The 22,360-nt window shown below is 33.7% G+C and overlaps 1 protein-coding gene across 1 annotated transcript; it reads right to left on the reverse strand.

Annotated features, from left to right (window-relative positions):
- Window positions 1–1,552: 1,552 nt before the first annotated feature.
- Window positions 1,553–13,756, reverse strand: LOC117204046 (mitochondrial sodium/calcium exchanger protein-like). The gene is made up of 9 exons (XM_033441046.1): window positions 13,709–13,756; window positions 13,109–13,326; window positions 8,337–8,662; window positions 6,209–6,289; window positions 4,691–4,810; window positions 3,687–4,010; window positions 3,025–3,143; window positions 2,767–2,920; window positions 1,553–2,049 (listed from the first exon to the last, which is right to left on the reverse strand). The coding sequence occupies exons 1-9, from the start codon at window positions 13,754–13,756 to the stop codon at window positions 1,694–1,696; spliced, it is 1,746 nt and encodes a 581-aa protein (XP_033296937.1). The 3' UTR covers window positions 1,553–1,693.
- Between the last annotated feature and the right edge of the window lie 8,604 nt (window positions 13,757–22,360).

Below are 22,360 nucleotides of genomic sequence, written 5' to 3' on the forward strand. Positions count from 1 at the left end.
GACCCTCCCTTAAGTGAATATCCATCTTCAAAGCCATGCTTAGCCTTTTCCGGACTATAAATAAGACCTTTTTATTACTTCTTGCGTAAAAGGAGTCGAAGTTTTCATGTAGTTTTCATTATGTCAGCTTCTTACTCTGGTTGAATGTCTATTTCGTTATTTGAAAATGTAAATATGTTTGAACGTTCATTGTATGAATACTTTTTATAGTATTATTTTGATAAAAACTTTCAAAATATCCTACAAACTTATTCTAAAAATCGAACTTATTACTACAAAATATCTGTCAGTACAAATCATATTTTGATTTTATTTCATCGCAATGAACCAATAAACTCTATCAATTCACCTGGTATTGATACAGGTTTCATATATCATTCATTTTTAAAGCTATCCTCGCATAAAAGTCCAATGGGAGACTATAAAATTGGAGACGATATTAGAGCCCAAAGTGTCTACTGTTCTTTTCGAATTTCGTATTTTTATTATAAGTTTTTAATAAAGCTTTAAATGTCTCATATTTGTATAATATTTTTTGCTCGATTATACTCACAGAATATTGACAAAGTGAGTGTTAAAACCTAGGAGGATATAACCATTTCGCTGCTATTAAATAATATGGAACCCATTTTGCGAAAAGCAGGTAATAAATAAAAAGAAAATTTACACCGAAAATTTTGTTTTATCAACTATTTCTTCTGTATACAATATAATGGATAGTATTATTAATTAAAGTACTGAAGGTAAATGACTTCAGCACACCATAAGGGTTATTAATATCAACTCAATTAATTTGATGCTTATAATATTGTTTATTATTAATTTCATATTTATTGCTTGAAAGCAAAGTTAAACGGGCGGGCGATCCGTAACTTTATAATGTTTTATAGGCATTCTATCATTTCCATATAATACAAATTCTTGTCGTTACTAGTAGATTGAGTTAAAATTTGGTTAATTGAAATTTAATTTTCATTTCCGAATAATAAATGAAAGTCATGGCGATGTACATAAATTTTTAGCGAATTTAACTATAAACATACTTCAGTTTAGAATAAAATATTTAGTTCTCATAATATTAACGTAAATACAGCCTACAGTATAAAAGTATTAACATTTACACTGCAAGATATAATAAATATATGGTTTAATTTAAATCAACATACTTACTTTCTACTTGAAGATTACAAGAAAAAGAAACCAGAACATTTCTGTCGACTTTCTGATTTTAATGTCATTTTCTGATTAAAAAATAGTATTTTGATATGATATAGTTGAAGACAAAAACAACCTATCACATGCATATAAGCCTATTAAATGTAACTTTTAATTTATAACAAAATTTTGAAAAAAAATGTACGATTATTAAGATAAATATATTTGAATATCTTCCATATTTTAACATCATGACAAGCGATATCATTAAAATTATGAAGTAGGTGAAACAATATACGTTTAGTTCCAAAATTAAATACAAAAACAATTTCGATAATATAGGATGGACTGAGACAACGTATTTAAATTTTGAAACTACACTTTCGGAAGAAATAATCGGGTTCTTTTCCTGTAATCTGCTCTTTTATAAAGATAGTCGATATTATATGTACGTATTATTTATTTTTCGCGTATTTGTCTCAGCATTACCGTGCAAGTGCGATTCAAGTTATTCATTAAGAATTTTATCCGATTCTAGTTACGGTCGATGATCGGTACCGAGTGGATGAATCGCTTTGAATTCGCTGAGGAACTGAATGAGAATAAACGTGAAATATATAGTATATAAGAGATAGCCGTATGATTTTCGTGCTATAGACCCAGTAATGTTTAAGTAAATAATAGACGTTATTAATGAGCACAGAAGGAAAGCCAAACAACCAGGCGCCATATCGCTCATTCTCATGTTTGTACGATGCTCTGGGTGTTTGCTGGCTGCCATTCCGTAAGTTAGTCCCAATCCCAAGAGTGTATTGAACATCGGTCCGCCAAAGCAAGCTGCGTATCCCATTCGTGGAAATCCTTGTCTAGCTATGGCGACGTTCGATATGAGATCTATAAGCAGATTTCAGTCAATATCTGGTCTATAGTTAACGTTCAAGTGAAATATTAGATGATTGGATTCACAACCAAGAGCTACACAGCTCGTGTAGCTACTTTTTAAATATTCAACAGCTAGTGGGGTGCGTTATGGAGTTTGCTTCTTTTATTTATACTTTATTGAACGGTTTTTAATGGAAAGTAAAGACGATAAAAACATGCGATGGTGGAATGTAGTTTAAGGGTCATGAGGATAATATTTACACTGGCTACAAAAAGTAATTTGCACACCATTGTATTTATTATAGCATTTGCATACTAATAATTAATTAGGTTCAGGTATATTAAATTTCACATCATTTAGCAGTACTTTCATATGACTAGAAAAATTTGAAATGTAAAATGATAGAAAGAAAATACACAATTTTTCGTCGCATGAGACGTGTTAATATTAAAAAGTATGTAGACGTAAGCACAAAAGTCTATGACGCGTGAAATCCTAATTTTAAATTCAAACGTAAGTTCCAATAATTTGTAAGTGTGAATTTGTAAGTGTAACTTTGTGCAAGTGTGTAATTATACATGATTTGCCTATATTAAGTTTCAAATAACTTTCATGTAAGGGTTAATGTATAATGTAATTACGTGGTTTCAGTTGACCATGTCGAACAACAGGAAAGCTAGAGGCAATTCAACGCACGAATTATTTTACAATAATATTGTTGCACTCACCACCTACGCTGTTTCCCCACGCGAGGAACGTAATACCGAGCATGGCGTCCGATATACTGAAAGCGTATCCTACGCATTGGAGGACTGCCATCACCTCCCCGGCTACCAAATAGACCGTCAGCATAGCAGCCAAGAATCCGAAAAATGCAAAAGCCTGCAATTAATTTGTCGCCGGCCGTTATGAGCAAGCAGTTGTATGAGAGCGCAGCGGATACGAAAGCTTGGCGCGAATGGCGAAAAGGTAGAAAAAGTACTCACGTTATGAAACTTTGGTACGCGATCCACGTGGGTCATTAGAAATACAATTACACCAATTACGGTACCGACCACCAGGAATATTGGCACCACTGAAACCGGGCCAAAATGTGTTTTCCAAACTACGGAACGAGGGTGAAAATGAGATGGCAGTCGTGATAGCTGACCGAAGATATTTTTAACTACTAATGAAAGCTAGAAAACTTCTTATTACTTCGGTAGTTATCGTTTTCAATAACGTATGTGAGAAATTCTCGACTAAATTAATCTTACGATTAAAACTCAAAATAAGTGTTTATCTGGTTGATAGCATACATCAGACACGCTATTTGATTGTTACACGACTATGTAATTTTTAATAATAATTTATCTTCCTGGATAGTCATGTAGAAGAAAAGAACAGAAAGTCAGTTGGAATAGGTACGTTAATATTACGTAATATATTAATATTAAAAAAGTGGTTGAAAGAAGTGGAATCGGTGTATAAACATCTGTGACAGTTTGTTTTAATTTCGACTAAACTCTGGCAATTTGTATGTTACAAAAATGGGCATGCTTACCTATATTTCACCACGTTAAAATTTTTCCGCGAAATCTCCAGCTTTTATTAGTGCTGGCAATTTATAACGGCGGCCGTAAAAGGCGCGACAATTAATACAACTAACCGTTTAATAGAAACAACGACAACGTCGGTGTCACACACAGCTGGAAGCAATTTAGCAACTTGGTCCAACCTCTCTTTACCGTAGTCATGTTCACAAGCGGAATAAATAATTGAAGAAGAAGCATGACGGGCGAACGTATGATTAAAATAAATTTAACGAGTCGATTTGCACTTGTCCAATCTTCTTCTCCTATCGGATTAATGTCATAGAGAAATTCCTTGAAAAGTCCCTTTGGCCTGTCGACGTCTTCTACCACCATCTCTTCTGGCAGTGTTGTCCTGTTTTGCCTCTGTTCTTTCCCCAGCTCGACCGCAATTGCAATATCTGATACGTGGAAGATTTATTATTGTATGAAACATCTGGAGAAAGGACTAAATGTTTTACTAATAAATAATATTTCTATAATATAATATTAATTGTATTTTTTAACGTGCGACTTGGTTTACGTAAGATATAACTATATGAACTTGTTTCTGCAAGAACTATCGTACTAAAGATAGGAAAATCTTTCTATGATATTTTATAATCCTTTGGGACGTTTTCCGTAAGAAATGGTATATTGGTGTCTACTCTCCAAGGAGTGAAAGTCCAGAAATTGAACCTAACCTTCCTTAATTTATTTGGCTTGACACGTAAGTTTCTGCATTCTTTAATAATCCTTTAACGGAAATTAATATTTCCATAGAAATTATTTTTATAACATATACATAGTATACAGCGTATTAAATAAACGATAAAAAAAATAAAAAAAAAAAATTACCTACGTGATATCGGATAAACTTGAGGTATAGCATAGATATACGTATACCAAAACAGCGTAAGAAAGGAAAGTTGACGAATTAGAATGCGATTCTAGACGAATACTATACTATACTATACTCTAACTTGACTGTGAAACATTTGTGAAAGGTCTACACAAAAATTCATGAAAGCGTATGTACTGTGATTTTGATTTAATGAAAGCGAGAAAAGTGCATGATCAATTGGGGAAATAACATGCATACCCATCTTAGTTCGCAACCTAACGGCACGACCCTTTACGGGAATCCTGGGAATGATGTCCTTGTCCTTGTTCGCCAAGTAAGTGCGCAGGATATCTGGATCGGGTACGCTTGGGATCCTGCCTGCGAAAGTACATAAGGGAACCTTGCAGGGAAAGGATCGATAACTACACTTGCGTCGACATCCTTTTTTGTCTTCGCAAGTAGAAGTATTCGTTTCGAAATGCTTTCAGCCTTTTCATAGATACGTCCGCGTAATGTTTGGCTTCGGTTGCAAACCGAGCAAGGAACGTAACAAACAGTACACATAGTACATGTTAAACAGAGGTTCCACAGCATTCAAACATGATTTCTTCGTATTTTGTTTCTCTGGTCGGTGGAAATTATTCTTTTTCTTAAGTCGTAGTTATTGTTTGAAAAGACAAAAGTACTTATTTTCCTCCTGTTCGTATTTAATGAGTTGAGAATTATAGAGTGATGTGAATCAATCGATTGAGTCTTTTCATAGAACTATTATTATTGTAAAATATTCACTATACTTTTTAAGCCATTGGCAATCTATCGTGACTGATATTAAAGTTATATTTTATTTTATTACGAAACAATAGTAAAAGTTATGCAAATATTTTGTACATTTTATAACATTATATTTACCAGATACGAATATGAAATTCTAATGCTTTGGGTTAGGTCTATTAAAATCTATTAAAACCTGCGGAATATCTTTTCATTTTTATTTTGAATACTATTCTCGTCGTATGTTATTAAACTCCTTTCGAAACAATTTTCTCATTTGCATATAATGTAAACAAAATTATAGCTATAAATGTAAAAATATTCACGTTCTCGTCATTATCCGAGAACTATAGGTAACGGATTTATGATATGTATTCAGACATCGCATTAGTTATAGAAAATATTAAATTTTTGTTTCCTTGTCTGCTTCTCTCACGAATCTATGCTATTTCTAAAAAAAATATGCCGAGAATTAATGACGTGAACAACCTGTATAGCTAGTATGTAAAGAAGATTTATATTGTTTGAGACGGAAAACAAGATGTGTATTAACAAGGAAAATACAGATGGCTGTGAAATCGAGTAAATATTTGTTCCATTATTTTTTATCGGAAAAATCTATCGTCAGCCACATTCGTTACTGTGCAACGTCGATATAGTCGACTGAAACTTTATCGAAGAGTTTCTCCTCCACTCGTTACAACGCGTAATTGTAATCGAACAATATCGTTTTCTTAATTAAATCGAGTTTTCAAGCTGCTTTTGTTGTTTCCAGTTTATGTTTCCTTTCATATTCTCATTTTCGAGTATAACATTACACGTCTGAATTACGTTTATGTCTAGGGAAAGTTATTCGTTTGAATAGGGCTTGCCCAGGATTCAATATGAAACCCTTTGTTTCCCATGGAAATTCTGGGAAACCCCTTTCTTCCTGCCCGGATTTGGTCATACCACTGAATGATGCTTTATCAAGCGTTTCGAAAAGTTATGCAGCATTAAACGCACTTTTTAGCCTCTCCTCCCGGTTCTCGTATATCTGCATTATCACCACCAGGCTGATGAACAATAGGTAGCAAAGAACAAAGCCTGCAATTAAAATGTATCAGCATTAAAAAGCATTACCGTCGTTTGGTCATGCAGGTGCGCACAAAAGTCAGAGTAATTAATTGCCACAAAAGCGCAATGTGACACGGAAAAACTTGCGGCGCATTGTAAATCTCTCCTTAAATTAGGGAATGGTAAAAAGGACTTATTAGTTTTGCTCGTTTTTGCATCGCAGCGAGCCGGATGTTTTATTCGCGCCCATTATGCGTGAAATTATTCTGAGAAACTCACAACAATGGAACACTTGGGCTAATAATTAATTGCGCTGTTCTAATGATCAATATCAATAAATTTGTCGATTGAAATTAACAATCGTGGAGCTTTCTGGAGACTATGGGTTAAGGTGATGAATTGAATTAATCTCATTGGAAATTTTATTTTCTTTCTTTTTCATTCAAAGCTAAATTTGAAATAAATAAGTAACTTTTAAAAAAAGTCTATTGTTCGTACGAAAAGGAAAATTTAATTTCTTGCTTGTTATCTAGAAAATGAAGTAATATTTTACAACCGTTCTGCCATTTTTTGTAACAGACGTATGTATTCTTTTTGCATAAATTCAGAGAAAAACTGAATATTTTCAATGACAACTGACGCAGTAATGAAATCTACATACATATATGCGCGAAATAAATAAAAATACCATAACTTTTCGAGTGTTTTGTGCTTCGATGGGAAATATAATAAGTATCATTCTTTATTAATAATTTCTAGTAATTAGTAAATATTAGAATACTGGCTACATATTCCTCAATCTACTGCAATACTAATCATTTCAGCATTAAGTACTTCAATATACTAATTAGATACGAATCGAGAATAAGTACCGACTTCAATTGTTGGATCATTGGAATGAAATTTCGATGAAATATTTGTAAATTTTTTATCAACTTTTTTAGTCTTTTAAAGTTTGAGAGGCTTATGAATCGCAGCAGAAATTCGTGGGGGTTAAATTGTGAGGAAGCCGGAACGATGGCAGAAAGATCGTGGCTTTGCTTAATTAAATTCATTCCAGAGTTATCGTTATTGCCAAATTAAACTGCATACGTATAGCTCTCACCCGTAGATAAATTTTTCCGTTTCTGAGCATGAGCATGAAGCATGGCATATTTGATCGCCACCCCATTTTTACCCCCTTTATATCTCTTCTACACTTCGTCCAGATAATTTTATGCAGATCTAGAGGGCGTACTATTATTTTTTACTCCTCAATCCTTTTTTAAGGAATATCGAAAAACGAATAAATAAACGGAGATATATGAAATTCATGCATATAAGGTACTCAGTAATCTCCAAATAATTCTATTGTTATAATTCCAAGTCTTATAAAATAATGATAACGAATGATGAAAACTTTTATTTTCAAAGTAATTTAGAAAAACTAAAATAAAACTAAATAAAAAGAACAATATTTCTTCTGGATAGCTGAACAAATATTTTACTTGTTAAATACGGGATGTCAAAGAAAAGCATTGGGAAAGATTAAAGGAAATTGTCATATAGAGGAAAAAGATCACAGTAAACATGGATCAAAAAAGAAGAAAATGTTTTCGATGTTATAGACAATAGAAATATCGTTCAGTTTCAAATCCTTTTCGATTGTTCATTTTCAACTCCGTGAACCCTTTGTTGAATTTCAAAAATGTTCCACTAAAAAAGGCGAAAAATGTAACAGATCGTGCTTTTCTGGTCTGCAATTAAAATTTAACGATTTATTTCGATTAAATTTTATGAAACTAAATTTCCAGAAAAGATCGAAAATTACAGGAGCGGCTGATCGCATTGATTTTTAACTCAGTTACCAAAGCCCTTTCTAAAACAGGCTTCGTAACGTAACATACAACGTTCCAAAGAACTCTCTACAGTTTCCTCAAAGTTCCACGCTTCCTCGGAACATTCGACTCGAGAGGTTCCTCCATGTGAAAGTTGAGGGGATTGCGAATCCAGCGTTCGAGTCGGGTAACAAAGATAACGGAATAAAAGGCGCGATTTGAGTCTCGTAAAGGTTCGATATTGAGAAAGGTGTACGTACTGATAGCTTCCCAAAGGTGAACCGTGCCATCTTTTATGACGTAGCTGATCCAGCATACCGTAACGATGTAAAAGCATGCGTCTCTCATCAAGGGTTTCAACAGGACTCGAAAGGGCTTGACTACCGCAACAGAGCCGGCGATAATCGCCGTCACGAAGACACCGGCGCCGATTAATTCCGTGAACATTATTATCCCTTCGTCGGTACCCGATACGAGGGACGTGAAGATGTCAGGAGCACCGTTTCCGAATGCCAATATCGTCACCCCGGCTATATTGTCCGACAGCTGCAAAACACTGGCTATCACCGCCAGTGACGGGCAGAAGCTACACAGACAGAGGAAATGAAAAAATGGTGGGACAATCGTAGGGTGTTTGGAGTTGAGAATGGGCTACATGGTTCGGACAAACACCGTCTCGTGTTAATCGGATTTTCATTATAGGTGTTACATCCAATATGGTATGGTAACAGATCAGTTTAGATGAAATCTATCTCTATAGGATGTCCCAGATCTTTTATGCAAAATTGGCTTATACTCTACAAGTAAAAGTAAGAAAAAGCGTGTAACACAGGATCGTGTGGTCTTTCGTTCGATATAACGATTAAACGAGCATTAACTTTAATGACGAACAGTTCAAATAAAATTGACTCTTTGATCCTTAGGATCGTTAAATACCACGGTACTAAACTTCCTCTTGCGAGAAACTTTCAAAGAGAAAGATTTTCAACCAAAAATTAATAGACATCGTAAATTAATATAAAAAAATCGTAATACTTATTTACATCGACAGAAAATGTATAATGTAATAAGTTCGATTTTTCATGAATATCAGCTCTGTAACCATAAGAATAACTGTAAGACTAAATTACGCTTCGAAACGGAATTAATATAAATATCGATAATTTGTTTCCATTCATTTCGTTTCATCGAATAAAAAATTGATCTATTGTTATTTTTATGAAAGTAACAAACCTTTTAGGAGCTATTTAATTACAAATCCCCTTACAATTTTCATTCCAAGAAGGAAAACCTAATTAAAACTGCCAGTGCAGTTTATTCAATTCACCATCATTTTCTGTGCTCTTCTTCCAAAAAATTCCCAATACCTATGAAAGTTTCTCCCAATATTTCCTAACTTTTAATTTGCCTCCCGCGGCCAAATCGATATCATGTACATATCGTAAAAGCGTGTGTCGAAATATACACAGTGATCGTATTAAAAGATGAAACGTGAGTCTAGAGAAGAAGAACGGTAATGATTAATTTACGACGATCGCAATCGCTTTGGTTCGATATTTAATTTGCAAACGTGGAGCAACAAATTACTCACGTTATCTCATTTCTGCCTATTTTATTCCCATGTACATAGATATGTGCGTTTTTTTTTTTTATCGTGAATCGAATTTCGATGTAACCGCATTTCTAAATACACTCCGTACGGCACGTTAAATGAATTAGGTTTCATCCGATACGCGTTTAGCTGTAAGCGTTGAAGGAGGAGTAAAGAGGAGAAGAAAGCAATGGAGGACGTGATATACGACAAAAAAGTTGGCGAGCAAATTCGTAATTAATTCCTTTCCTTTGTCACGTCCGGCAGAAAGGTCCTTCACGTAGAAAGAGATATTGGATTTAATTGTTTTAATAAATTTCACAGGAAAGATTATCCTTCAATAACGATCTTGTAATGTCATTTTATCATAATTAAAAATTAATCCTATTAAATGTTCTTCAAAGATAAAAGGAAAAACTCTAACCATTTAATACCAATAGGACACGCAAATGTATTTGATGTTAAAAGTGTCTATATTGAGTCATATCCTTCAGCTTTATTTATGTATCATCTGTCTTTCATACGTGTTAATACGATATAATCAAATAAAGTAAATAGTTAAGCCTCGAATCTTAAATTTTTGACTCAAATCAGTATTGATATTTTTACGTTGAAATAAATGTTCGACCATTTCGCAGGGAAACGTGTTCACAGTATAACACGCCAACGAGGGTCGTAAACTCTCGTTATGATACAATAATCGACACTATAAATCAGCCGATCCCTTACTTTGTTTAAGATAATAGAATAAAAGACAAAAAAGAATTGGTCGAATGATTATAACATTCAGTTAAGAGTTTAAATATGCAGTTTATTTCCAACAACTTTGAAGAATGCGAGTGATACGTGTAAAAGTGTTTTCAGCAGAGTCAATAGCAATTGTCTTCTGTGACAATGGCCCTAGATGTATAAGGAACTAGTGATGGGTACTGACCTCCCCCATCAACGGTCATTTGCGAGTGGAAGTGGCTTTCGAACATTGTACATGGGAAAACCTGCCTTTCTTATATTTTGCCGGAATGAGTAATAACCTGAAGAAACGTCTCGACTTGAAATATCCTTGTAGTAATTAAGAGCCTCGACAGTAAAGTAAAGAATGCTAAATCTTATACCAGTTCCTTAGGATTATTGCGGGTCTGAGTAAGTAGCTGAGTATATAGCTGGTGGCTATTTTGACAGACGGATGGATTATAGCATATGGTAGAGTCTTGGGATGTAACAATAAACGTGAAGCATCTAACTTTTGAAAATTTACTTAGAAAATTGCTATTTTCTATGTAAAATAGTCGAAAGTAATAAAAGATAAATGGAAAGCACTCAAACGCCCTTAGAAACTTTTTATATGTGTAGTATCATACATAAAACATTTTTGAAATCTCGTTAGCATTGAGATACGACTATCGTGATTATGTTGGTAAAATTTGAATCGGATCTGAAATAGTATAAGATACAAGATGTTAATTGGAAGTATACTTTTCGCAAAGATCACGAGAATATTTGAACAGTAAACAATGCACTGTATTAATAATTTAAAAAATCTATTTAGTGATACAATCTTTAGCACTAATTATTGTATCGTATTGTATTATTGTATTCATGTTATATACTAATTTTTCTTTCATTCAGTGTATGTTTGCAATAAATGTCTCGTAACTTCTATAAATGTTTTCGAATTGATTTCAAATTTTACTATTATAATCACGCTAGTCGTGAATCATTACGGTGCTAACAAAATTTCAAACAGAGTCGTACAATGCACATAATGTATTCATCAACATTTTTTGTAGCAAATGTACGAATATTTTCGTGAACCACTGTATATGTATATTAGTAACACAGTACACTTCTGTTAAATCCTATTGTGAAATCATATCACTTGACTATTCGATCCTTTTCATGTGGGATGGACTATTGCTTTTGACCCATTGCATCGAATATTCCGGATGATCATAGCTATATCTATTGAGAGCAGCCACAATAGGCAATAGATTGTAACTGCTTAAGTCGCATTTAAGTTATATACGTGATACATACATGTTAGAATTTTATTAGGGAAGCAAGAGGCCAGTAACCGTGTTGTAGGGGCAGATGGTTTCTTTTTAATGACGGGGTATAAAGCTTTCGTCGACCATTTGGATTAAAATTGAATCGCTTTCCGCATGAGAATATGTCGATTCGCACGCACACGATGAGCTATAATTCACCCTTTACTGAACACAATGTGCCGTGAAAGACTTTATGCGTCACCTAACCATCGATATCGGCACTTTTATGGAAAATCATAGAAATTTTATTTCCCCCATAACTATTTTATTAACTATCATTCCGCGATTTTCCTCGCTTTTGATCAAACCTGCGTACAACGTCTATGACGTATAAAATGTCGAAATAAGCAACGTTGGTAGATGCCTTAGTACCTTGACAAAAAAAAGTAATTACGCTTCCTACGACGAGAATTTAAAAACTAAAAAAAAAAAGAATTTTGTAAATGGAGATGTGAAATGTATATTTGTATTTCGTTAAAGAGGAGAAACACACATATATGAGAAAAATAATAATTAGCAAAATAAGATATATGTCTCTAGCATGATATTCTAATAAATGAAACAAAAATCTGTAAAATGAAATCTATTTTGTAAATCTTAATCGGATTCTACCAAATAATTTCTATTGAGGATAATAATTTAATACTTAATTGAAGTACATATCTGCGATTGTCTTACATTAATATCTATTAAATAATTAAATTAGTTTTAGTTAATTAGCTAAGGATTCATAACGCAGATGAAGAATAATTCGAAATCTCGAATCAGACCAAATCAAAATTAAAAGACGTTATGGAATCCAATATAAAAACCATATCCTTTGCCTAATCGAATTTCATAAATAATTATGAATATCATCATAAATTATTCCAAGTCTCTTTGTCTTATCTTATGAATAAAATGAGATAATGCAAAGGATGAAAAATCGTAAACAGAGCAGTGAATAATAATCTAATATCGTAATTTTATAAAACTAGTACTTTCCTGTTCTTTAGACCAGAAACAAAATTTTTAAGGTACTACAAACATTTGGAAATATTTAGCAAAGACGATTCTCTTTAATTTCGATAAAAGAATTGAGATGAATGAAATTTTAAGAAACAAATTTTCAACTCTCGTATAGGCAATCAAAGTCGTTATCACGCATCCTACTCCTATAGATCAGATACGTAGCGATAATACTACTTTCATACATTCCCGAATCTTCTAATTATTTCTTGTAACCTATTATAGAAGAAAGATATAGAAGAAAGGACGGAATGTTTTTAAAAGATTATTAAAGAATTTATAAATGGCTATTCGGATATCTAGTTGCTGACTCAAAGGTTAAATACAAAGTATTTTAATAATTAGCGAGAAAGATATAAAGCCTTTAATCTTAGAAATAGCTACTCACAAATTGTCCGCTGTAGTTCCTAAAATTAAAAACAGATATAAAAGCCATATGACCATTATCGCCAGTCCTATAGTGAATAAAAACGTGTTCTCCGAACCAAAGGAGCAAAAAAGGATTTCCGTATATTGAATTACGGAATCCGTGAAACAATCTTTGGTTTCTTTCACCCATCTACAACGATCTTCAGTGGGAATGTTCCAAACGTATGAACAATCGTCCTATAAATGAAAAAGTTAGATTAGAACTATAAAATAGAATATTAGAAGCATAGAATAGAACTAGTAAACTTTGGATTCGATATAATAAAATATGCCAGTCGGTAGATTATGGATACTTATGCAAATTCATATATTTATGATCATAGTTAACGAAAACTTACTTACTTAATTGTATATGTCAATAATGAGAGAATGTTTTATGAGTAATGTAATGTTGTTTAAATTCAATTCTACGTACCGTGGATAAAGTAAATGATATTCAGAAACTACAATGTTTTACAGTGCAAAATTGTCTTATGACTGTGATACATTAAATGGTACCGTTTCAACGCTAATTTGGAGAACAAAATGGAAAATATGTATTATGTAAATGTCACTGTACCTTACGTATCGGTAAGTATCCATGTCTTAAAAAAGCGTTCGAATTCATTTGGAGTTTCCACTTATATCTTCTTTAATATTAATATAACTTTCAACTTAATTTTTATGAAATTAAAATGATAGATACTGTCAGTATTGTGACAATACTGAATTGAGATACAATTGAGTAAGATTTCAATTGTTTATTGGAAGTGATATTTTATTGAATTTTTCGACAAGAAATAATTGACTCAAATCATTGACACGAACGGCACAGACGTGACATTTAAATAGGATTCTGTGTTTAACGTCCTGAAATAATGATCTCGAAAAAATCATGGTGTTTTTCACGCTCTCTAGAATTTAGAACGTCGCGTCGTTGCGACGATTGTAATTATAAATTCGTTTGAATCATAGATTTGAAGGTGCTCCGTTTATTCAAACAAAAGTTTTGTTAATCCTCGATTAGATAAATATCATTGAACACATTTATCTGATCGTGAAATCTATTATATGAAGGAGAAATTCTAAGAACAGATTCGAGTAAACGAAATTGTATCGTACTTTTAATACAAATTACAGACGTTTTTAAATCAAATTAATAATTCAACTTGTTCGATTGTTTCGCAAGGAAACGCGTTCACAGTATAGCGCGTCAACGAGAGGCGTAACTTCTCGGTTTGAGACGATAATCGACGTTACGAATCGGCCGATCCCCTATTTTTGTTAAGAAAATGGGGGTGGTTGAATGATTAAAACACTGAGTTAACAATTTAAATATACACTTTATTTCCAACAACTTCGAAAAATGCGAGTGGCGCGTGTAGAAGTGTTTTCAGTTAAATTAATTGCTGAACAACAGAATAAGCTTAGAATTAAGTTAAGAAAATTTATAATGTAGTATTGTGGCAGAATCAATAGCCACAGGTTGTAAAGAATGAGAAATCACGAAGGACCATATACCAGGGACCCTTTAGGACAATGAGTAATTGAAAAAGGTGTACGTGACCATCTTGGGTCATTAACAGCTGTGAAGAGAAGTACGTTGTAAGAGTACCGAAAACTCAGGTATAAAAGGGACGTCTTGGTAGGGAGAACAATCAGTAGTGAAAATTCGTAGTAGGAGTCACGACTGAGTTACGACTACTTGCAGTTACGAGTAAGGTGCGAGTAGTTGCGGGTCAATCGTTGCTTATGGGTTGTGGAATCATTGTGAGTTATGGAGTTGTGGAGTTTTCGAGGATTTTTCGTGGAGCTCTCATGTAGGTTTCGTGTAGCTTTCGTGTAGTTTTCGTGTAGTTTTCGTGGAGTGTTCGTGGAGCGTTCGTGTAGGTTTCGTTGAGTTTTCGTGTAGTTTTCGTGTAGTTTTCGTGGAGTTTTCGTGGAGTTTTCGTGGAGTTTTCGTGGAGTTTCCGTGGAGTTTCCGTGGAGTTTTCGTGGAGTTTTCGTGGAGTTTTCGTGGAGTTTTCGTGGAGTTTTCGTGGAGTTTTCGTGGAGTTTTCGTGGAGTTTTCGTAGAGTTTTCGTAGAGTTTTCGTAGAGTTTTCGTAGAGTTTTCGTAGAATTTTCGTGGAGTTTTCGTGGAGTTTTCGTGGAGTTTTCGTGGAGTTTTCGTGGAGTTTTCGTAGAGTTTTCGTAGAGTTTTCGTAGAGTTTTCGTGGAGTTTTCGTGGAGTTTTCGTGGAGTTTTCGTGCAGCTTTCGTGGAGCTTTCGCGTAGTTTTCGTGTAGTTTTCGTGGAGATCTGGTACAGTATTCGTGGAGTTTTCGTGCAGCTTTCGTGGAGCTTTCGTGTAGTTTTCGTGTAGTTTTCGTGGAGATCTGGTACAGTATTCGTGGAGTTTTCGTGGAGTTTTCGTGGAGTTTTCGTGTAGTTTTCGTGTAATTTTCGTGTAGTTTTCGTGTAGTTTTCGTGGAGTTTTCGTGGAGTTTTCGTGTAGTTTTCGTGGAGTTTTCGTGTAGTTTTCGTGGAGTTTTCGTGTAGTTTTCGTGGAGTTTTCGTGGAGTTTTCGTGTAGGTTTCGTGTAGGTTTCGTGTAGTTTTCGTGTAGTTTTCGTGGAGTTTTCGTGTAGTTTTCGTGTAGTTTTCGTGTAGTTTTCGTGTAGTCTTCGTGTAGTCTTCGTGTAGTCTTCGTGTAGTCTTCGTGGAGTTTTCGTGGAGTTTTCGTGGAGTTTTCGTGGAGTTTTCGTGGAGTTTTCGTGGAGTTTTCGTGTAGTTTTCGTGTAGTTTTCGTGGAGTTTTCGTGTAGTTTTCGTGTAGTTTTCGTGGAGGTTTCGTGTAGTTTTCGTGGAGATTTCATACAGTATTCGTGGAGTTTTCGTGGAGTTTTCGTGGAGTCTTTTTTCCGTGAGTTAATTAATCTTTGGCAAGACCATGGCGAGCCAAGGACTACGCTAACATAGTCTGGTCTAGGTCATCAATTTTCTCAAATTATTTTGGTGATCTAAGCTGCATTGACAATCCGTTTTGAGATGTCATGGAATATGGCAAGGACATCGTGGAGTAGCTATGTCTTAGTTTTTATTAAATTTTCACTTCTAATTAAGTTTGATAATGTTTGTAATGATCTGTGTTGTCGTTCTATACAAAACTTATTTTACGTGGTGCATGTTTACTTTTAAGGTTTTATATCCATGTAGTCGCCATGTAGGAGATATATATTATGTCATATATGCTTACTTTCAAGATTGTAAATATCCATGTGATCATTCTATGCGAGATAGATGGTGCGTAATGTTTGCTTAATTTTAAGTTTTAGATTTAACCATTAGTCGTAATTCTCAAGTTAAGTATCTAACGTCTTAACTTTAATTGATCATAATATAGGTCTTATACCTTAGTAAGGTACCTTAATAATCCTACGTACCTCAGTAAATTATTAGCATCCGCCGTGAGACGTCGGGTACCGTCGTGGCGCATCGCTGGGATTTTGGATCATCGCGGGGCATCACGCGTGTGATGAGTGCGTTTTAGTTTTAATTAAATTTAAGATATATATATCTGCTAGGCTAAGTCCATTGTACGCGCTGCTTGTACAGAAGCGAAAAGGTAACGGCTCCTTTATTTGATCCTTTTAAATATGAAATTATTAAATGAAACAATTGATTTCACAGTGTTTCTAGTTTCAGTTTTTAAACTTCGCAGCAAGTTAAAGTCCTTCATACGAAAGGTTGCCAGTATGACTGTAATTTAATGTACTTTAGTTTAAGTAAGTTTTAGTTCTGAGACTTCGATTAAGTTAATTTTAAGCCTCATTGTTGGACGGTAAAGGCGGACGAGAAACAGCGGAGGACTTAATCTTTGTTTTGAGTTTAATTTTAAACCTTAGTCCAAGTCTTAATTTTAAGTCCAAGTTATAAACATTAATCTTAGAATTAATTTTTTAAGTCTTAGGTTTAAGTCTTAGTTTTATGCCTTAGTTTTATGTCTTAGTTTTAAGCCTTAGTTTTATGTCTTAGTTTTAAGCCTTGTTTTTATGTTTCAGGTCAGGTCAACATTACTGTCAAGTTTTAATTTGAAGTCGCGTCGCATTTGTTTTACGCCTTAGTTTTAGTTTATTTGTGATGAAGATCTGACCGAGCAGGCGGCTCCAAACAACATAGGAACCGCTGAGGAGGACACGTGGGACCGGTGGCGATCCCAGCTGATCAACGAGGGAGGCGAACAGCGAAGGAGCGACAGCGCTAGGGGCAATGACCCCCCCCAATTCAATAGTCAGGAGGTACTAGGACTGGCTCGAACAAGAGGACGCGAGAAGGGGGTGCAACTGAAGTTAATTCATAAGAGGTTCCTGGAGCACCCCTGTCACACGCATAAGATGGTCATCGTGGAGTTTTAGTCGGTAGGAGTCCGACACTATTCTGCTGTTACGCGATTAGTGCAGCAGCGGAATGTCCATGAGGATTTCTCCACGTAAAAAAAAAAAAAAAAAAATAGTTTAATTGTGAACATTGACTTATTTAATTGATATATTTATCCACAAGAACAAGATTTTGGTGATCATTCTGCTCTTTTTGTTGATTTTTTGCTATTTTCATAGGCCGTAATTTGTTTGTTTATTTGAATTGTCAAGTTTCAATACAAACCACAACTACATTGCATCGGTGACGTCGTATGTGGTACGAAAATAATAAGTATCACGTCTCTTCTCACATCTCTTTTAAACAAATTGGATTTGATTTTAAGATATAGTAACTACAATACTATTAGAACAATGCGACAAATAGTATACAAATTTTCTTTTTCTTTTTTTGGTAACTCGTAGTTAAGTCATTAATACATTCTTATCAACGCAGAATCTTCACTTTAATAAATCAGTTTCATGATATAATAAATACAGCTTTGTGATAACTAGAAATTTAGTTTCGGCTTTTTTAATTATTTTACATTAACAGAATTGAAATTCTTTTAGTTCCAGCGTAAAGTAGGAATATGATTTAAGATCTCAGGATATTAATAATAGCGTAATGTAACAACATGAATTCAAGATTTTACAGTTAATATTATTATCTATTTAAACTGTAATAATTATAAAAACCAACGGAGACTGATTAATCTTTTACTATTAGCAAAATAAGCGACACTAATGCTGGTCATGTAAAAGACAGTCATTTGGAAATTGCCAAGTTTATTCTTTTACTAGCTCCTAGTTCGAAACCAAAATGTTACCAGGATGAAAATGTGCGATGCGAAGTTTATTCTTTCAACTCGCGATATTGTTTGCAAATGCAACTTCATCTCGATGCTCGGGCAGAACACAATATAAACGGTCTTTCATGAAAGTTAAATGAGTGCACGAGGCTCATTAGACAGTAACAGCTCATCCTCTTCCTGTTGTTTCTTGTTGTCATGTCACAATGAGAAAAAGATCATAGAACGAGCTAATGAGCGCAGGAGGAACGAACTAGACTCGTCTAGTTTCAGTAAACTGATTAGTTTGATAAAAGTAACGTTCCGTGAATTGCGCCTCCATTAACAATACCTAATTATGATCATAAAATCATAATCATAGAATTGCTAAAAATCTATAAAAAGTTCTGGAAGTAGGGAGCGTGTTAAATTTATGGATTGTGGTTAACCTGACAGACAAATGAGAAGTCACTTTATAATCATCTTTGGTAGAGCTTTCAACTAGGACGAGCGTGAGGTATTTTCGAAATCGTTGATTATATTAGAAAAAAGTTAAATTTTTAGTAAAATTTTTTTAATTCCGATATATTGAGCAAAATGGGAGAACTAAGTCGGTTAATGAGAAAGAAAAATCATAAAGATTTGCATTTAAAGAATTATTGATACGTATCCCTCTGTACTCCTACTTTAGTTTCATATTTCAAGGCAATTTCTCGCTACAATAAATTATTTCAATGCGAACTTCTTTTAGCTCTTTGATTGCTTTTCTGTGAGTTTAGTTGGAAGATTGAGGATTTTTAACGTTTTATAATGGGAGTCTGTCAAAGAAAAGGAGGTCATTAAAGATATGTAAAAATATATTATTAAGATATATAGGATATATAAAAATATCTGTTGTATTATAATATGCAGTATAATTAAACATATTATAATAAAACTTATTATCGAAGAAACAAAAATATTACACAACAATGGCAATATTCATAAGACGCGTCATACAACTAGATAAAAATATATTGAGATATAAAATTTTGTTTTTAATTCCTGTTTGACAGAAAAAATATATCAAAGAAACTTTTCGTTCCGTACTGCTACGATAGTAATGCTTCAAAAAACTTGCATGTCCTTTTTTAATGTAATTCTCGTACAGAGGAGTGTAAAGAATACTTTGACGTAGCAACACGTGCGCGGTTGGAATCAAGCTTGGAAAGCAGGTCAAAGCAATATGTACGTTTCATTCAAATTAATAGTATGCTCGACATTCGTCTGAACTATGTGACTGAAATTATAATATTATAATATAAATAAAATATGTTCCACGATATACGTGTTCGTTGCCTGAAAATGAACAAAATAATGCTCCGAAATGTGGAAAAAATTACGTTTCATACGTTTCTACAAACAATATTCACGAACGTTGACATATCAGGAATTTAAAAGATTTCATTTACGCACATTTGATTTATTTCTGTACGAGGCATCATCCTTCAGCCACCTGTACTATCTCAGCCGTATTCTGTATATTTAATCATGACATTTATAAAGAAACTAATTCGATTATCTTTAAACGTCACATTTTTTTAAGCATCTCTGATTTAATAATATCAAAGGGAAGAAATTTGTTAACGAACCACGTTTACGGAAACCAAGAGACCCCGTCTCGTTATAAATTCGGCTAAATTAATATGGCGCATTTATTTCGTATTCCTGGTCGCCTCGGGATTTATTCGACGGCCGGGAAGTCTAAACACTTTATTAGATTGCATTCAGAGTCGCGAAAGAGACGCGATTTCCCCCAATTTATAACTGCGCTTTTATTCTCTGAGCGGTAGATGCGCGGCTGACTTTTCCGGCTTCCTGTTTTGCTACTTCACGTTCGTGCATACATAATAAAGCACGAGTGATATAACGCTGGAATATGCAAAAGCTTCTTTTCGTCGCGTAAGATGGCACGTATAACTAATATAATGACGTTCTCCTTTCTTTGTTATGGTATTTGAAATTCTAAAGCCACGGCTTTCGTTATATTTACTGTTTCTCCTATGCAGGTGCGAGATATTTTGTTCGACGAATTTTCGACCGCAGGAAGCGGCCTGAATTTTGGCGAATATGATCTTCTGTTGTAAATATTTGCCTCGTGCATGTTTGATTTGTATAATATTATGTGTAACATCGTCATATTACAGTAATTATACATTTACTGTATATATTTACTCAAATTACGCGTTATTACGCGTTGTATTGGATTTTAATTGAAAATATTAATTTATCACAAGACCGTTTCAAGGAAAAATCATACCGTGCATTGTAATCTTCATTTTTGGACTTTAAATTTAGGAAAGAAGTTCGATCTATGATTTGAGAAAATTCCATCCGTGGATTTTATCTGTGCCATTTATCTGAACGAATAGAACTTCGAGTTTTCTTCACAACTAGGAGGTGACACATACAGGCTTTTCTACAGATACACTTTCCTTTTTCATGAATTTGAACTACATTAGTGCACAAGTTTTTTTTTTCTCTTGAAAAACTTATTTCTTGACACTCGCAGTATTTTCTACAAGTACAACTCAGTTCTTTTTGTTTTCAGGGTATCTCGGATAGACAGAGATATACTCTTCTAAAATATTTTTGTTACATATTCTTGTTCTTGTTCTCCTTTTTCAGAATTAATTTCAAAAATCAGTCTCTTTACACTTTGATTAAATACGATAATGTGTCCAATAATAAGGATATTGTTATTATATTATTATGTAATATGTATTATGGGAATAATACGTAGTCACTATCGAGAAACTACAAAATTTTGAGCGAAGGAATAAGATAATAAATATAGATCAACCTTTCACGCAGAAAATTTATGAAATTTGAATAGGAGCATATCAAAAATACACAGGAAGTTTCAATATTTTACAACCTGACTATTATCCTAGAAGAAATGTCTCCCTTAAACATACTTCCGTAAGTTTCTACTTTAGTCAGGCAATTTCGTAAAGCGTTCGGCCAAATATTTTATAAGTAAACGCGAGTTTCAAAGCTTTTAAAAGCATTTTCGATGCATTGTCTCAGTCCTCAATATTGATGATATTGTAAACTGTAGTGTCTCTTAGGCAAAATACATTGGAAAAAGGATGGTTCGCCATAGGAATTTAACTATTTCGAATGTAAATATTTGGTTTTATTCCTCATTCGTTACTTGATTGCCATATCAAGAAATAATAATTTTAGGAAAAACGAATCGAACTGTTGAAGCAAAAATTGCTTTTTCTATACCAGTAAGTCATCGTCGCAGCAAATGAACAATGTGTATAATACTAGTATCTATTGCTTCAAATCCCATAATACAATATAAATCGGAAATCTATAATAAAATGTTTTCATTTGAAACTTCGTTTCCGAGAAAATCGAGTTTAACAACTTGTCAATTCACGTGAAGTTGGCTAATTCCCGATTGAATACGATCGGACAAAATTGGCAAGTGGTTATTCTACAGACATGAGAAGATAAATCTAAAAAAAATGTGGAATGCAGTTTTTTCATTTGACATCTCGTTTTCCAGGAAATGAAATTTGAAAATTTATCGAACACACATTGTATCGGGCTAAACACGTCGAAACTCGATTTTTACAAGAACGAAATTTCAAATGAAAAAATTATATTCCGCATGTTCTTAACGTGTGAATTATATCATTATTTAAGTTCCAGAATTTTTCATGAACTGTTGATTTCTCGTATAAGTTGTACGTTGCCAACAGAACGGCGGAAGTTTTTAGTACAAAGCTGCCGTACGAGGTGTAGGTTTCCAGCCAAACGGCCTCGACGTGAAAGTGTTAAGAACTGTAATTTGCGTCCTGAACAACAATGTTAGATCCCTACTCGACCAGATATTCTCGCCACCACCGTTGTTGTTATAATATAAAGTAGTATAACAAATATTCTTATCTTTTTATATAAAAGCGTGAACAATTATGTTATCATTAAAAATGAGTAACAAATGTAACAAACTGTACAAATGATTCGAATAAACATTTTTATTTAAAAAATAAAT

This window comes from Bombus bifarius, unplaced genomic scaffold, assembly GCF_011952205.1.
Source record: "Bombus bifarius isolate JDL3187 unplaced genomic scaffold, Bbif_JDL3187 scf7180000007977, whole genome shotgun sequence".
Taxonomy (NCBI): Eukaryota; Metazoa; Arthropoda; class Insecta; order Hymenoptera; family Apidae; genus Bombus; species Bombus bifarius.

Bases quoted from the DNA above. Each gene is read 5' to 3' on its own strand.
- LOC117204046 (XM_033441046.1), bottom strand. From the start codon at position 13,756: ATGAATTCGAACGCTTTTTTAAGACATGGATACTTACCGATACGTAAG. The intron at 8,663-13,108 runs GTGAGTAGCTAT...CTGTCTGTGTAG, and splicing joins GGAACTACAGCGGACAATTT to CTTCTGCCCGTCACTGGCGG. The intron at 4,011-4,690 runs GTATGCATGTTA...TCCACGTATCAG, and splicing joins TAGGTTGCGAACTAAGATGG to ATATTGCAATTGCGGTCGAG.